This window comes from Betta splendens, chromosome 2 (assembly GCF_900634795.4).
Source record: "Betta splendens chromosome 2, fBetSpl5.4, whole genome shotgun sequence".
In the NCBI taxonomy this organism is placed as follows: Eukaryota; Metazoa; Chordata; class Actinopteri; order Anabantiformes; family Osphronemidae; genus Betta; species Betta splendens.
This window is the reverse complement of record NC_040882.2, coordinates 25842411-25858119: the sequence shown is the minus strand read 5'-3', so window position 1 is coordinate 25858119 and position 15709 is coordinate 25842411. Positions and strand designations below refer to the sequence as shown.

General features: G+C 49.3%; 1 protein-coding gene across 5 annotated transcripts in view; it reads left to right on the top strand.

Moving 5' to 3' along the window:
- adamtsl3 (ADAMTS-like 3) overlaps window positions 1-15709 on the top strand; it is a 55345-nt gene that overhangs the window by 29527 nt on the left and 10109 nt on the right. For 2 of the 5 annotated variants that reach the window (XM_029170799.3, XM_029170792.3), the window contains exons 3-14: window positions 6157-6284; window positions 9993-10038; window positions 10152-10388; window positions 11209-11335; window positions 11416-11490; window positions 12317-12474; window positions 14098-14209; window positions 14278-14416; window positions 14491-14541; window positions 14613-14817; window positions 15271-15418; window positions 15501-15585. In XM_029170799.3, coding sequence (XP_029026632.1) covers window positions 6157-6284; window positions 9993-10038; window positions 10152-10388; window positions 11209-11335; window positions 11416-11490; window positions 12317-12474; window positions 14098-14209; window positions 14278-14416; window positions 14491-14541; window positions 14613-14817; window positions 15271-15418; window positions 15501-15585 — 1511 coding nt within the window. Of the gene's footprint in view, window positions 1-3707; window positions 3994-6156; window positions 6285-9992; window positions 10039-10151; window positions 10389-11208; window positions 11336-11415; window positions 11491-12316; window positions 12475-14097; window positions 14210-14277; window positions 14417-14490; window positions 14542-14612; window positions 14818-15270; window positions 15419-15500; window positions 15590-15709 lie in introns of those variants that run through there. The other 3 variants (XM_029170834.3, XM_029170810.3, XM_029170826.3) reach the window with 3 other exon arrangements.

Below are 15709 nucleotides of genomic sequence, written 5' to 3'. Positions count from 1 at the left end.
TGAATGGCTGGTTATTGAGCTTGGGTCGAGCCTGAACAGGCCGCCAGCCCATCACCAACGCTGCATTCAGCCAGTCACAGCTTCACGCAGCCAGACTGCAGGTCTCTGGACCGTGGGAGGAAGGAAACCCACCCGGAGAAGAAAGCCCGGCTCTGAACTAGACGCTACGAGCCCACGTGCTGCAGTAAAGTCAGCTAGTTTTAAAGATTTGTGTTTGCCTTCCTGGAAAATGAGCCACGCGTTCCAAAGCCCAGATGATTCGGCAGCACGGTCTGCATTTTAAAGCGCAGGGGATCTGTGAAGCTCGGTGCCGGCTAGGAGTTCATAAATAAGACGAGCTGCCGGGTGTCCGCTGGGATCTGGATGCAGGTCCCACGCTCCCTGTTTCCTTCAGCCCACCTTGGCCGCGCAGTTTAGCCGACTCCAGCGGCTTCGCCGGCTGATTTACGCCTCTCCCGTCCTGTCGTACTGTCTTTAAAATGCCACAGCGGTGGTGGTTGGGTTGAAAAGGGCGGGTGATGGAGTCAGAGAGCAGCCGGTGCGCTCCCAGGAACATGTGAACTCTCCTGAACGTGCTAATGGGAAAAGCTCGGCGCGGGGAACGTATGAACACACTTTCAGGAAGCAGTAAATGTCACTGCTGATTCTTAATTACGTGCTCTATTCCTCCTCGGCTGTGGGCTCATGTGGAGTTTCAGAGGCGTGCTCGGTCGGGATCAGATGGTGGTTACTGACTTATTCCAAATGTCACCATAGTCTGAAGCCTGCGGTGCATTATTATGAAATATCTGATCTGAGCGGCTGTATAATGGTAGCCATGGCACCGGTGGGGCTCCAGGAACGACAATGCCATCTGTCTGCTGCTCTGCTTTCATCCAGACTCCATGGGTTGGTACACAATTCATGACCCTGCGCATTTTTATGATTCCTTCAAACTACGAGGTTGAAGTGGTACAGCAACTATGTGGATTTGTACTTTCTTAAGAGGAATCCTCTTTAGCCTGTGGAGGTTAACGGTGAACGGGTAAAGGTGACAAAGATTCAATTTCAATTTATTTATTTATTTAAGATAAAAATAATTTTATTTAAGATAAAATGATAAAATCATGATAGAGTGGTCCCATCCATCCATCCATCCATCCATCCATCCATCCATCCATCCATCCATCCATCCATCCATCCATCCATCCATCCATCCATCCATCCATCCATCCATCCATCCATCAGCACATTATTTATCCCTAAAGTGGCCTTGAATGCAGCGTTGCACTTACACCTCCGCGTTCACAGGTGTGTTTATGACTCTATAAATCCATCATCTTCAGATCACCACCAAATGCTGAAAACAGATATTGCTTTCACTTCAAGCTTGAATAATATGATTGACCAAGTCTTCGTGCTACTTATTAAATAGCAGTAAATAACCACTTTATATGGGAAAAAGTTGGATGTGAAGTCACAGATGACAGGAAGAAAGGTTTAACTGGTCATAAAAGACACTAAGGAATAAAGAAAATATTTAAGGAGTATTTGAAAGCACAGGTTGTAGCTGTGATATGCTTTCATTGAGTTGCTGACGTGTCATTCACCTCCCATCTGGCTTAGATTGGATTTAGTTGATTGTTTGGGAATTACATCTTTATTTTAATCTTTGGTTTCGGTGACTAGGGTCCATGGTTGGTTTTCAGCTGCAGGTCGTAAAACCCATGTCCTGGTAAAACATTTTATACCGCGGCCCAGAAAGCTTTTCAAACAATGGCTTTGGTGTAAATCACGCCTGGAGCACATGCACGGTCTGTGCGGGTGGTGGGAGGCTTCCATTTATCCTGCCTCCACCGGTTAAGGCTCCTTCTGGGAACCCAGGGTTGCAGCTCTTGAGTGTAACTTGATGTCGGACCCTGTTAACTTTCGCTTCACTTGTCTTTCTGTCTGAGAACCAGGGCCCCGTTACCTCCGTTCATCTATGTGTTTGAATCTACTGCAGAAGATAGGTAGGAAAGGATCATGTCAACTTCTCTTGGAAAAGCTGCACTGTGGCAGTTTGTCTTTTTGGCAAACTGTCGATCACCACAACAAATGAATCAGAAAAATTTGATTTTTTTCAACTGTAAATCCTGTAAATGACATCCACTGTAGCATCAGGACACGGAGAACGACATCTGGCTCCTCAGCTGGGCTCCAAGTGCATCCTCAATAAAAGGCGTGGAGCAGAAGCTCTACTGGGTTTTTGTTCTGCATTTGGCTGGACTTGGACTTGGAGCTGCACCAGCGTTTGGCCTTCTTACATCATGGTCATGCTCTAACATGGCAGATTATTTTTTATTTCCCTCTCTACCTTTACAAGCGAGGTCTTGCTAAACATTTGGATGTGCTTAGTGAGTTTTACCTCCCAATAAAATGGTTTACATATTCCAGCTAATCTGCTGGCTTGTGCACAATCTGAAGTGAACCCTTCCAGATGTGCGCGGTTGCTATGGGCCGCACAATGCTGTCATAACTGATGGAATGGTGGCCAGGAGTGCAACAATACGACCTGTGTTGTGAGCAGTTCATGTGTTTGTCCATAGACGACTCCCAAACGCTCGGTGCAGCCCAACATCCCAGTCTGAAAAGTAACATTGTGCTGAGATTTCCTCTCAACTCATCGTCTTCATGAATTAATGCGGGGCGTTTGGTTTTAAACTCCGATGCCACCATTCTTTTCTTTGTCATTGCAAATAGTGAGGGATTTCTTCTGAAAGCAAATATCAGGAGGTTGTGGATCAGCGCTCGGATGTGTGGTTTCTGGTGCCGCTCCGTGAAGCCCAGCAGTGTCTGAGGGACGGCCTCCCAGTCAAACAAGGCCGGTCTCACACCCGCAGACCGGGTCCCTGTGTGAGACACATCCGCTCCAGGGTTGTGATTACGGTTGCTGACTATTTGCTCTGCAGTGCAGCACATTCCCTGCAGCCTTAATTGATAGTAATTATGTGGGTTTTGATTTAGCGTTTGATTGGGAGGTGGATGTGACGATTTGAAGGACACAGACTTGTTATTGTGAGCTGTGAGTTGCTCGTCGGTCGGCGCTGACTTCGACTACGCTTTCATTTCTTTGACCTCTGTTTTGTCTTGTCTTTTCATTGGGCTGAACCTGGAGAGCCGCCCAGCGTTTTGTATATTGCATCTTACTGCTTGTTTTTCCCTGCAGGGGACACCTGGCTCGCTCCCCACCTCCACATCGCAAATGTGCTTTGGCTCAAACTGCCAGATGTTATGAAAGGCTCCATTGAAGCAGCCCGTGAAGCGGTGGCTGAGAAGTCTGCCCCGATAGCTTCACTGACCAGACGATGTCATCTGATTTACACAGGGCTCTCACATGCAGCTCCTCATAAAGCAAAGCGCAGCCGGGAGCCGGACATGAGGTCACGAGCTCCAGATACGCCTCGGTTTTATTTAGATGTATGTTTGTGGCCGGCATGGTTAGGAGTCCTTTTATTTCTAAAGATACACTATGAACAAGAGCGTTTGACGTTTCCATAACAGAGCGCTGGCAGAGCAGCGAGAAAAGAGGTCCAGGGCTAAAAAAAACACAGAAATGAGAAACAGTGGCATGAGCAAGAGCGATGGGGAAAAGTAGAGCGACCGGCACGAAAGGGAAAAAGAGACAAACTGAGCAGGGAACAGGAGGAGAAGCAGCGACTGAACCCACCCCTCACTCATGCACTGATTGACTGACCGGTGTGGCAGAGCTGAGGACCCCCTCCCCACTCCTCCCCCACACACCCAATCCCAGACCTCCTCCCTCTCCTTCCTCCACTTCCCCCAGTGCGAAGGGGAGCCTCTCAGAGAGGAGCAGGCAGGCGGGTGGGACACAGGACGAGGGCATCGCACATCAGCACCAGCACCATTACCGGACCGGAGCGGAGCGGAGCGGAGCGGCCGCCTCGCGCTCCCTGAACCATGGAGCCACGGCTTTCATCCGTCAGGCTGCTGCTCACGGCGCTCCTCATCCTGGTACAGTGGCTTTAGATCAGCTCCTTACTGTCTCCTTTGTGTATTTATAGTTGTGTAGTATTTCTGGTTGTTGTTATCCCGCGTCCTGGAGGTCTACGTAGACCTGCCAGCCGCACGCCGGCCGCTCTGTCTGGGGCCCCATTACGTTACGGCCACCGTCACGCTCGCGGCACGACGCCGAGCAGAGCAGACGACAAGGGATTTAACAGATGTGCAAAGATCATGTGTCTTGCCAACTGAAAAGGCCATCGAATGTATATTGACATAGTCTGCAAAAGAAGGCACCGGCGTCAGGTTTCCTTCCTCTGTCCAGGAGTTTTCCATCTTCAACCAGAGCGTCCTCCGGCTCAGCCGCTGACAGGTGACTTAAATAGAGTCCTTTGGATGTGTGGGCTTTTATCACGTGCTTGTTTCCTTCTTTTATCTGGGAGGGGCGATAGCTCCGGGGTCTGTTGCTCTTCAGTGTGAAGGAGCCGGGGTTCTGCTAGATAGCGCTGCTGCAGGCGCTGAGGTGCTGTGAATCATCTCCGAGGAGACATGAAGTGTGCCTGCTTCCTCCATAAAGCCGTCCAGAGCAAATAAAACCCTGAAGGGATCGAGGTGGGACGCTAGCTGGAAGGTCAGACAGCCTGCGAGTGGATATCCGAGCCCTTTGATTATTGGATCCAAATCCCAGCAGGACCGCTGTCCGACGAGCGGAGCCTCGCTCCTCTCCTCCGCCTTCAAGGAGAACAATAGCAGCACAGTCGGCCAAACTCATCATCCCTCCATCCCTTCATTAGCCCCGTCTCCTCTTTCCTCACCAGCCTTGTTTTGCCGCCGGCTCTCTTGGCTTTGCAACACACAGCTCCCAGTCGTAATTGAGTGCAAAAATCACTGATTGCTTTTCAAAGGGGAATTAAGGTGGTGCGCTGTGCGACTGCCCAGAGCACATAGTGTTTATTTACCGTGGACCCAGACACCAAAGAGCTGGGCCCGTGCAGAAGGCAGCGCCGCTGATCCGTTTGGCCTTGAGCTCCGCAGGCGTCATCCGCGGCGACGGCCATTTATATCCGTCCCCGAGCTCCCTTATTACCGTGAACTCATCACCCCGCGCTGCGGCGACAGCGGGTGTTTTTGCTACCGTGACCCAAAGAAAATAATCAGCGGTGCTATTGCTCGTATCCGCTTTCCTCGGCAGGATCCATTTATCTTTGCAGATGGAGCCCGCTGCCATGCTGCTGGGAGAAGCAGCCAACGAGGCCCAAAGAACTTGGCAGACGTTTCCCTGCGTGTCTTAGATGTCAGGCTGGACCTTGACTATAAACTCTTTATCAGCCCCGTGGACGTAGATTTACCCAGTAGCAGGTGTTACACATAAAGTTCCCATAGAGCCCACTTATCCTGCGTTGGGGGCGGGTGGAGATGTTGGGCCGCAGGTTCCGGTGTTAATCTGAAGGCTGTGGGATTTGTTGTTCACTGTCAAAAACTTCTGCCTATTAACATGTTCTTTCATTGTTTCAATCGTTTCTGTGGAATAATTTTCTCTGAAGCAAAAGACTTTGCTCAGCGTCTTTGCACCTCCAGCCTTTCGAGCCCCAGTGCTGCTGCTCTCTGAGAGAGGTGATTAGTCCCAGTGTTTGTTCCAAGATTCTTTTTTCCCATTTTCCACATTTTCATCCACGCAGCAGGTACAGAAACAGACTTTCCTTCAGCTCAGTCTCACTGGCAGCGTTTTAGGCAAATGACCTCCTCCACCAACTTAAGGTGTCCTTGATCTAAACAGTAGAGTTCAGACAGAGCACTGAACAATAATGAAGAGTTAAAGGAGAGGAGGACAGGGGGCTTGAGAGGAGCTCGTGTCTGTCTCCCTGCACTTGCAAAATCTGTCTTCTGATAATATTGATCTTGGACGCTGCGCTAATGTCTCTGCTTCCACTGCCAAATGCAGCACAGTGCAATTAACAGAGAGGGGTCGCACAAGTACGGCCAGGAGCTTAAGTGGACCCCTGTTTCATAATCTTTGGGGAAATATGCGAAGGCTTTCTGTTCTGTCGTCCTGTCACATTCACCTTGGTTTCATTTTCAGTAGCTCTCGTCCGGCTCAGATCAACGCAACGCAAAGCTGCCAATAAAGAGGTTGATTGGCTGATGTCCTTTTCTCCTCCCATCACCTGTGTCCAGAGCTCGCGGACGGCCCGGTCCGAGGAGGACAGGGACACGCTGTGGGACGCCTGGGGCTCGTGGAGCGAATGCTCACGCACCTGTGGAGGAGGAGCCTCCTACTCCCTCAGACGCTGCCTCAGCTCCAGGTCAGGCCGTCGCACATAGACGCGCTTTGCTTCAAATCATGCATGAATGCTGGGCCAACTCATCAGCCCCGTGTGTAATGTTTGTAAGAGGTAGTGAAGTTCAGCGCTGTTCCTGCAGCACAGCGGCATCGTGTGACCTTCGTTTACCTCTTAGCCAGAATATTCATCCTGCTCACAGTGACACAATCTCCTTTCCTCCTTTAAACATTAAAGCAGAGATTTATTCTTGCTAAAACTGGAGATTAGGTTCAGATCACGGAGTCAACATGATGAATGTGTGAAGGTGTGGCAACCTTTGTATTTCCTGAAACCAGCTGTTGTGTTGAGTTTTCCCTCTTCTCTTCTATCCACTGAGCTTTTACTGGAGTTGTATGACTGATTGTGCACTAATGCACCCGATCATGACCTGAGCCAGTTCACATGATTACAACTTGTATTCACTGGATGCATTAATTAACATGCCAATGAAATGTGAGCATTAAAAAAACAGTGTTTATAATAGACCCAGAAACAAGTGCAAATGACAAGATCGTAAAGTTTGAACCTCACTGAACTTCAGAAATAGAAACATCCCATAGGACGTTTGTGTGTTCCACCTGAATAATCTCATTTAGAGACCTGATTGAAGTTGAACTGGTTCCCATTAAATTAGAACAGCTATCACAGCTTGTAGGAATCACAAATGTGAATATGAAAGGTGAGATCCTCATAGTCCTCATAATGTGATTAAATCCGTCTAATTATTGAGCTCAAAAAACACGTGTGTGATGTTCAAACAGCATCAACTCAGAGCACATCAGGTCTCGACAGCCACGAGAGCAATTTAGTAGAAACCTGGGATCTGATGTTTCACGATGGCCCAGACACCTTTTTGTCTATAATAGGGTCTGCGTGCACAGGTTGTGGTCCCGCTGCTCATCATCTCAGCTCAGCTCACGGAACCAGTTGGAAGCTGTGTCAAAGTGGAGCGGATGGTTAGACCAGCCATAACCCAGTGGGCTACGGGATTAAAGCTCAAAGCCAAGCGTCCAATTTCAAGTGGATTTAAGGAATCAGTGAGAAAAGTAGACAGGAGGAGACAGAGGGCACGTTCTGCTCAGAAACGTCACATTTACAGGCTGAGAAATGTTTGCGCGGTGACTTCACTGCGTTCCTGTGCTTTACGGCCCCCACAATGGATGGAGCGAGCGAGCTCCGCTTACTGGGCTCACCTCTGTGGCTCTGTGGGGGGGTTGAAGGAGCAGCAGGAGTGACAGCAGCAGCCCGGGAGGCCGTAAAACAAGGAAGACTCAACATCAGCCCTGCAGCACCATGAATGTGTCTGCGCCGGCGCTGGGAATCAGGCTGAGGAGCACGGGGAGGGGCTGGGACCCGACCCCCTCTGTATGCAGCCTGTTCTCCTTCCCTGCCCAGATTCCTCTGGTCGGGCAAACCTCACAGTATTACTGGCTGCAGAAGCCACTGACATATAAAGAGGTGTCTGGGGTTTTAGTTCTGTGTGGGATTTAGGCCACGCGTGTATGTTTAGTCCTACGTGCTCGCGTAGCTCTTGACGGGTTTGTTTACAAACCCTTTGGTGGGAGCAGTGACGTGACGTTTGCCCCCCGTCCCCCACCCCACCCTGCTGTTGCGTGGGAACGAGGGAGCGGTGGCCAGGCCCCGGGCGGCAGCTCGTTAAAACAGCAGCACAGGCCCCTGTGTGTGTGTGTGTGTGTGTGTGTGTGTGTGTGTGTGTGTGTGTGTGTGTGTGTGTGTGTGTGTGTGTGTGTGTGTGTGTGTGCTTGTGTGCATGTGTGTGCGTGCGTTTGTGTGTGTGTGTGTGTGTGTGTGTGTGTGTGTGTGTGTGTGTGTGTGTGTGTGTGTGTGTGTGAGAGGGTGGACTCAGACCTGCGACACCCTCCCGAGCAGAAACACGCTGCTACTGCAGGACGTCCCAGGAGCAGAGTAAACAGCGGCAGCCTGGTCCTCATTAGGCTGGAACCAACCTGATCACCGGCTCAGTGATTAACGCCCAACGGGGCTGAAGCAAGTGTGGACGTATGGATTGGGTGTCACTGCACGACGACGCGTTTTACGAGGCCAAACACTTTACATATTAGTCTGAAAGGCCCAATTCTGAAGCCACTAAGGTTAAATTAGCTAAATACTTAGATCACAGTGACACTGGAGGCTCAACTAAAGCCTTGCCACAGAGTTTAAAGGCAGTTAAGTGGTATTTCCTTCAAGGCAGTAAGTGCTGGCACCGCGACTGTGTGGCTGCTGTTCAGAAACACCTCCTGGAGCCCACGTCTCGCCAGAAAGCAGGACAACAACTGTGTGGAGGTGGACTGGCTGGATGCATATGGAGTTCTTCTGGGCCGGGGTCCAGCAAAAGCCGCGTCCTCTGCTGCTTTCGCGTGGTGCCCTCCGCAGACGAGTCGGCCGATCGGCAGCAGAGCTCAGCGTTGGAGCATATTTGTGCGATTACAAAATTAACCACATTTTCATGCGCAGACTCGCCTCAGTTGTGGCATCAGTCGTAGAGCCCTGCTTACAATTACATTCAATCTAGATGGAGGAGCTGATGACATATATATGGACAATATGAGGCAGGGACGTTTTTACTGCACATCCAGTATTCTATGCAGCTATTAGCATAAATGTTTTATGGCCGCTATAGATTTTAATTCATTTCTTGTAAGAAAACAAGCCTCTTGGCGTGATGGACGGTCGCTTCCCTCCAGGTACGTTTGGCAGCGCCAGCGAGGTCATAGTCCCTGAGTTATGTGCTCTGTGCTCCTGATTCCTGGTTCTTCATCCAATGACGATGGCGCTTTGAAACCCCAGCCTTCCTTCTGCTTATCCTCCACTTTTGTAGCCTCCAACGTCAAAAGGAAATGAAAATGGAAATTTATTTAGCTCCCTTCTCTAAACGTCCACATTATATATTGCTTGTCGCTGTGTAATTTTTCCACCCCGGTCTCGGCCTCTGCTACCTGTCTCTTCACGCGAGGCTTTGAAAGCCACTTGTTGGAGCTGCTGTTTGGCTTGGCAGAGGGGACTGTCTGGAACCGTCGCGGCGACTAATGTTCTTGCCATGCCACGCGCTCCACGTCCCGTCTCTGGAATATTATTCTAGAAATCCTTAAGCCCTAATTCAACCGTGAGCCCAAACTCTGCCGCGTTGCCTCCAATCACGATTCCAGATTAGCTAAGGGCTGATGACAGTGGAATTCCTCTCATGTTCCCAAACTCCAAAGAACATCCTTTGATTACTTTCCACCGAGGTCTCAGATAATTGGCCAATCAGAGTCACCATCAGTGGTTTATCATCGCTCGGCATCAAACTCAAAGGAATCCTAATTTTCGATAAGTGGTTAGCTCTGTAATTTGGGCAAAGACGCTGCAGCCTGTCATGAAGAGAGTCCTGATCCAAACTGTTCCAATCTGTTCAGCAGACTCAGTTCAGAGGCCTCTGCTCCGTCTTCCACCCAACGGCCGGAAAAGCAAGACTCCGTTCACTGAGACAAAGCATGTTTTAATGTTTCCAGGGTTAAACATTAGGCACCACACGTCACAGGGAGTGTGCAAGTCAACAGAGAGTGTGCAAGTCAACAGAGGATGCAGTCAGTGGTTTAAATACCCACACCTCCACTCAGTGTGTGCATTGTGTTTGTGTACATGCGTCCTCTAAAGCAAACTCACCCACATCTGATTTTCCTCCTTCAGGACCTGCGAAGGACAGAATATCAAATATCGCACGTGCAGTAATGTGGTGAGTGGTTTGTCTTTTCGAATACTCACATTGTGAAGCAGGGAAAGTATAGTGAGAATTCAGTGATTCAGGACATGTAAATGTATGATTGTGGCACACACACATTTCTCCAGGACTGCCCTGCAGAGGCCGGGGACTTCCGGGCCCAGCAGTGTTCCGCCCACGCAGACGTGCGCTACCAGGGCCAGTACCACGAGTGGCTGCCGGTGTACAACGACCCGGACAACCCCTGCGCCCTCAAATGCAAAGCCAAGGGCTCCGGGCTGGTGGTGGAGCTGGCGCCCAAGGTGCTGGACGGGACCCGCTGCTACACCGAGTCCTTAGACATGTGCATCAGCGGCGCCTGCCAGGTCGGACACAGCTCGTTGTCTGTCTGTTTTGTAGACATTAATTATTAGCCTGCATGTTACAGCGAATAATAACTCCCTCAGGAGCGTCTGAACCTCGTACAACCTTGCTCTTAACTTGTTTTTACCATTTTAGCTGGAACACATCCACATGTTGCTCACCAATATGAGGACTGTTTGGATAACATTTTATGGCCATATTTCCAAAAACAGTCGATTGTTATTTAAAATGTCCAGTATTATACAGCCGTGGTCTGAAGTTTAATGCATCCATCACGCAGGCGAGTGCGATGCCAGTATTTCACTTCAAATCAGCCCGAGGCTTCGTAACGTCCTGTTGCAGACGCGATCGACTGCAGCTGGGAGCTTCTCTGAGCCAATATGAAAAGGGTTTATGAGACTGATTGGACTGACCAACATCCAGGACACCAGGGTCCGAGCACAACTGACAACAGACGTTTGTCCCCACTTGAATTACCTCCCATGGAAACGCAGGATTTTAGTGTTTGTTTTCTTCGTTTTGCTGTTGTCTGACAAAAAACCTGCATCAATCAGCCACGGATGGCTGCAGATGAGTTTATTGGAGAAGGGCGGAGAGCAGTGTCTGGAAGGCGCTCAACAGTCTGCTGCATAAAAGCTTAATAATAATAAACAATAGACATGGTATAAATGTGGAAGACATCAGATTGTTTAGTTGATCTGATTGTACAGTATCTTTCATTTCTGCGTTTTCCTGTAACAACGCTGTCCTTTTAGGGTCATTGGCAGGAAGTCGAGTCTCCGCTGTTGTTTTCATGGCTGAGCTCTTTGTGCTCTGCTTCAGATCGTAGGCTGCGATCACGAGCTGGGAAGCACAGCGAAGGAGGACAACTGTGGCATCTGCAACGGCGACGGATCCACCTGCCGGCTCGTGCGAGGGCACTACAAGTCCCAGCATGCCTCGGGAAAAAGTAAAGCGTTGTAGTTTAGAGCGTTGAGCCTGAAGGTGATGGTGAGCGTGGCTAAAGCGACTTCTTCTGTCCGCTTCCAGCTGAGGACACCGTGGCCATCATCCCCTATAAGAGCCGCCACGTGCGTCTGGTTCTGAAAGGCCCGGATCACTTGTGTAAGTCCTGGTAGGTCCAGGGTGCCCTTCCGTCCCAAGCAGCTGAGCATCATTCTCACACTGGGCTGTTTGGGGGTTTTAAATTGCCAAATACATATTGTTTAGTCTGTTCTGGGAGTTTTACTGCAGGTCATGTTGTGTTTTAATGACTTGTGGTGAAAAAGGTCATTACTTTTTTATTGAGCATGTCACGCTTCTAGTCCTCTCTAATAAACATTTCTATAAATGTCTCATCCAAGCATCAACCTATAATTAAGCCGTCATTTAAATAGTGGCTAAATAAACTGTATTACGTTTCAGACTGCTTTAGAAGTAGCTTCAGGCAGAAGAAGCAGAGGAGGTGTTTATTGTTCCACTTTGCCCCCGCTCCACTTGACTTCCAGTGACGATGACTGATGCCAAGGCACTGGCATCAAACCCCCCGGGTCCGATCGATACATGTGTTCCATTTCTGCACTTATCTTTTGCTCTAGTTGGTCCAGGAGCCGTTTTTTTTTTCCTGAATGGACAGATTTTTCACTTTGGTTTCATTTCCCATGTTCTTTTTGGCAGAGGGCATTCAAATTGTAACCATCTGTCGGCAGATGCTGACTGCTGCTGATTGCCGCTTGTTCCCGTGTTTCCCTTTTTAAATGTTCATGCTGGAATCAGACCTCGTTAGGCCAAGGTTGAAGCCAGGTCAAAAAGTGGAAAGCTCACTGGAGCGCTGGTTGCTGAGCGAGTGATAGCGAGCCAGCCTGGCTCCTCTTTACCATAGAGTTTCAGCTTATTCTGGCTTCATTATTTACGTTTGTATTACGTTCATTGCTCTCTGTTTGCCCTGTAGATGTGGAGAGCAGGACTCTACAAGGGGTGAAAGGTGAACTGCTCGTAGACACATCAGGGCAGTACCACCTGGAGAACACCAGTCTGGACTACCAGAGGCTTTCTGATAAGGAGGTCCTGAGGATCGCTGGCCCACTAGGAGCGGACTTCACTGTCAAAGTAAGAGCTTCAGTTGGAAACTAGTGTGTGGCTATGAAGGGGACCTTGTAGTTGTCTTTATACATTTACTCCACATACTGGTCTGAATCCGCTCAGTGGAACTTCATCAACAGGCTGAATCCAGCAGCCTTCGGACCGGTCCCTGAAACGGGTGTCAGTCATGTTCCATTAACCGATCAGCTCATGTTACAAGGACATTTTTGTTGTATCCTCTGCAGCTAAACTCAAAACTGTGGTTTTAGCAATGTAAAACTCTGAAAATAGTTCGTCCCAGCCAAACTGGCCGCTGATAAGGTTCTTGTTTCCCCGAACTGCCAGTGAACTGCTCGTGTCACGCAGAGTTCAAAACAGATTTGATTTCATAGGTTTCACCTAAGACCGATCACAGTATATTAGAGTAATTTAAATATCAAACACAAACAATGTTCTTGGTCTACTTGCTCTCACTGAGGGAAACTGGGTGTCACATCTCGACAGCAGCACTTCTACACACAAACGGCTCCACATCTATTATATTTGTAATATAATTTAATCCAATTCAACTTATTTGCGTGTCCAAACCATTAATACCACTTGATTTATTTCAATTCATATCACAGAACATCACAATATATTACCTTAAAGGCAAACTGAGTTTCATTTACTGAAGCCGTTTCATCTAAATGAACCTAAATGTTCAGTGATAGAAACCTAAGACTTCCTACTGAGCAGCGCTGTAGTACTGGGCTCAGGGCGGGCGGCCATCGGCCTCTGTCGACCAGAGAGACACCACGCTGTTTGACGTCAGCTGGGAGATGGTTCCAAAGCATGGAAGGAAAGGCCCTGCAGATACCTGGGGACCAGAGAGGTTGTGAATCGGGACTAAGGAGATCGTATACAAAGAGGACGTTAACGTATGTTTGTCATGAGAAGCACCTGAGACGTCTCATCAGCCTCCACAGACACGTACAGCAGCATTATTTCCATGACTCTGTTTAGCTTGGATCGTTTTGGTCCGGACTGCTGTAAGCTCCTAAAAATGTCCCAACAAAAGGTAAAACTAACTACAAATGTAATATATCTTATTTTAATATATGCAAAGAGATTGCATGCCTTTGGCTGCTTCGCTCCTAAATGCAAATTGTATTAAAGTTCAAAGAAGCAGAATCATTTGTCTGGTCATAATATGTCAGATGAACATAAATTCACGTGTTATTCTACAAACTTTCACACCGAACAGCTCTTTCTCAAACTGGCCGGTGAGCAGACATAAAATGATCTAGAGATCGGCGGCTGGGAAACACCTGCGCAAACTTCCCTCCTCATAAACACGAGTCACGATCAGACAATAAATTGGAATTGAGGAGACAAGAACTCGAGGAGCTGTAAATGTAAAATCTTTCAAATGTGTAACAAGGCACGAAGCCAGCACTTGTTGCAGTGTTTGGACAAATGGAAAATCATTTTGAAGATCTGCCAGAAGCCTTGAAAACTGTGAATGTGAATGAATGCTGAAGGAGGTTATTTACGTTGGAGGTGTTATTGCCTCATCCTAATATTAATCATGTCGGCCGTGGTGTTACTGTTTGACGATCTGACTCTGGGCGTCCTGGCCTGGTGCTGGCGCTGCTCTCCGCTCCGTAGGTGCAGTTCAGCGGTGGAGCGGACAGCGTGGTCCAGTACATCTACTACCAGCCCATCGTCCACCGCTGGCGAGAGACCGACTTCTTCCCGTGCTCTGTGACGTGTGGTGGAGGTACAGTAGGCGCCGGCTGCACCCGCGGCGCTCAGGCGGACGCTGAGGCCTCCTCTCTCTGCCTGCAGGGTACCAGCTGACCTCTGCAGAGTGCTTTGACCTTCGGACGGGTCGGGTGGTCGTGGACCAGTACTGCCATTATTACCCGGAGAATGTCAAACCTAAACCCAAGCTGCAGGAGTGCAACATGGAGCCCTGTCTGGCCAGGTAGCAACGATCTGATGCCAAACCTGCACTTTGTGGGTCTGATAGTTAACCTTTTCATAATTAATGCCTTTTAGTGACGGCTACAAGCAAATCATGCCCTATGACCTGTACCACCCTCTGCCCCGGTGAGTTCCTGCCTGCGACCACAGTAAATTTGACGTTTGACGTCACTCGATGTAACTGTGTGTGCTGTCAGATGGGAGAGCAGTCCCTGGACCGCGTGCTCCCTGTCTTGCGGCGGCGGCATCCAGAGCCGCTCCGTTTCCTGCGTGGAAGAGGATATGCAGGGAACCATCACGCCCACCGATGAGTGGAAGTGCCTGTACTCGCCCAAAGCCGCCATCCTGCAGCCCTGCAACGCCTTCGACTGCCCCACATGGCTGGCACAGGAGTGGTCCCCGGTAGGCAGCTTTCACTGGGTCCCCACAAAGATGGACTTAACCCTCATTAGTTCTGTGGCCGTTACGCCTGTGGCCCGCCATAACATTACACATTAGGCCTCAGGAGTTGGAAGAAGTCAGATTCGTTCGTTTCTGCGTCCTTCACCATCGCTGCTCTGGAACACACCAACCAAACTCTGGTCATTAATTATGAGCCGTGCTCTGTGCTGTGGTGCGTTTGGATCAAGCTTATTGTGCTGCTCAGCACATTCATTTGGCAGATGAACAGTACAGTAAGCGTGCAGATTCTTAGCTGCACTAGTTCAACAGGCACAAACGAACCCAAGCAGCCAAACTTGTACAAAGTACCTCCTCAAAGACGTTCACCTACTGTTTCGTGGCAGGTCAGACGAAGGAGCTGCAGGCAGTAAAACAGTACTGTGCCATTAACAGACGCCTGCTCTGGTTCCACAGTGCACGGTGACCTGTGGTCAGGGTTTGCGCTACAGAGTGGTGTTATGCATCGATCACAGAGGACTCCACACCGGAGGCTGCAACCCCACCACCAAACCCCACATCAAGGAAGAGTGTCTGGTCACCGTGCCCTGCTACAAGTCCATCGGTTCGTCATCAGGCCTTTACTACTGCAGTCAAACACTTCTGTTCATGTTCAAACCTGGTGTCATCTGGCTGCTTCTCTCCAGATTCGCTCCCAGTAGAGGCCAAACCAGTGTGGCATAAACAGGCCATCGAGCTGGAGGAGGAAGTCTCAGTGACCGAGGAGCCAACGTGAGTACCCACAAATCACTGTGTTCACTGTGTCGGAGACAGGTGCATCATTAGGTCTTATTTAAGTAAAACACTGTCACTGCTTCTTAAACCATGGGACTCCAAAGGCTTGTTTTAGCACCTG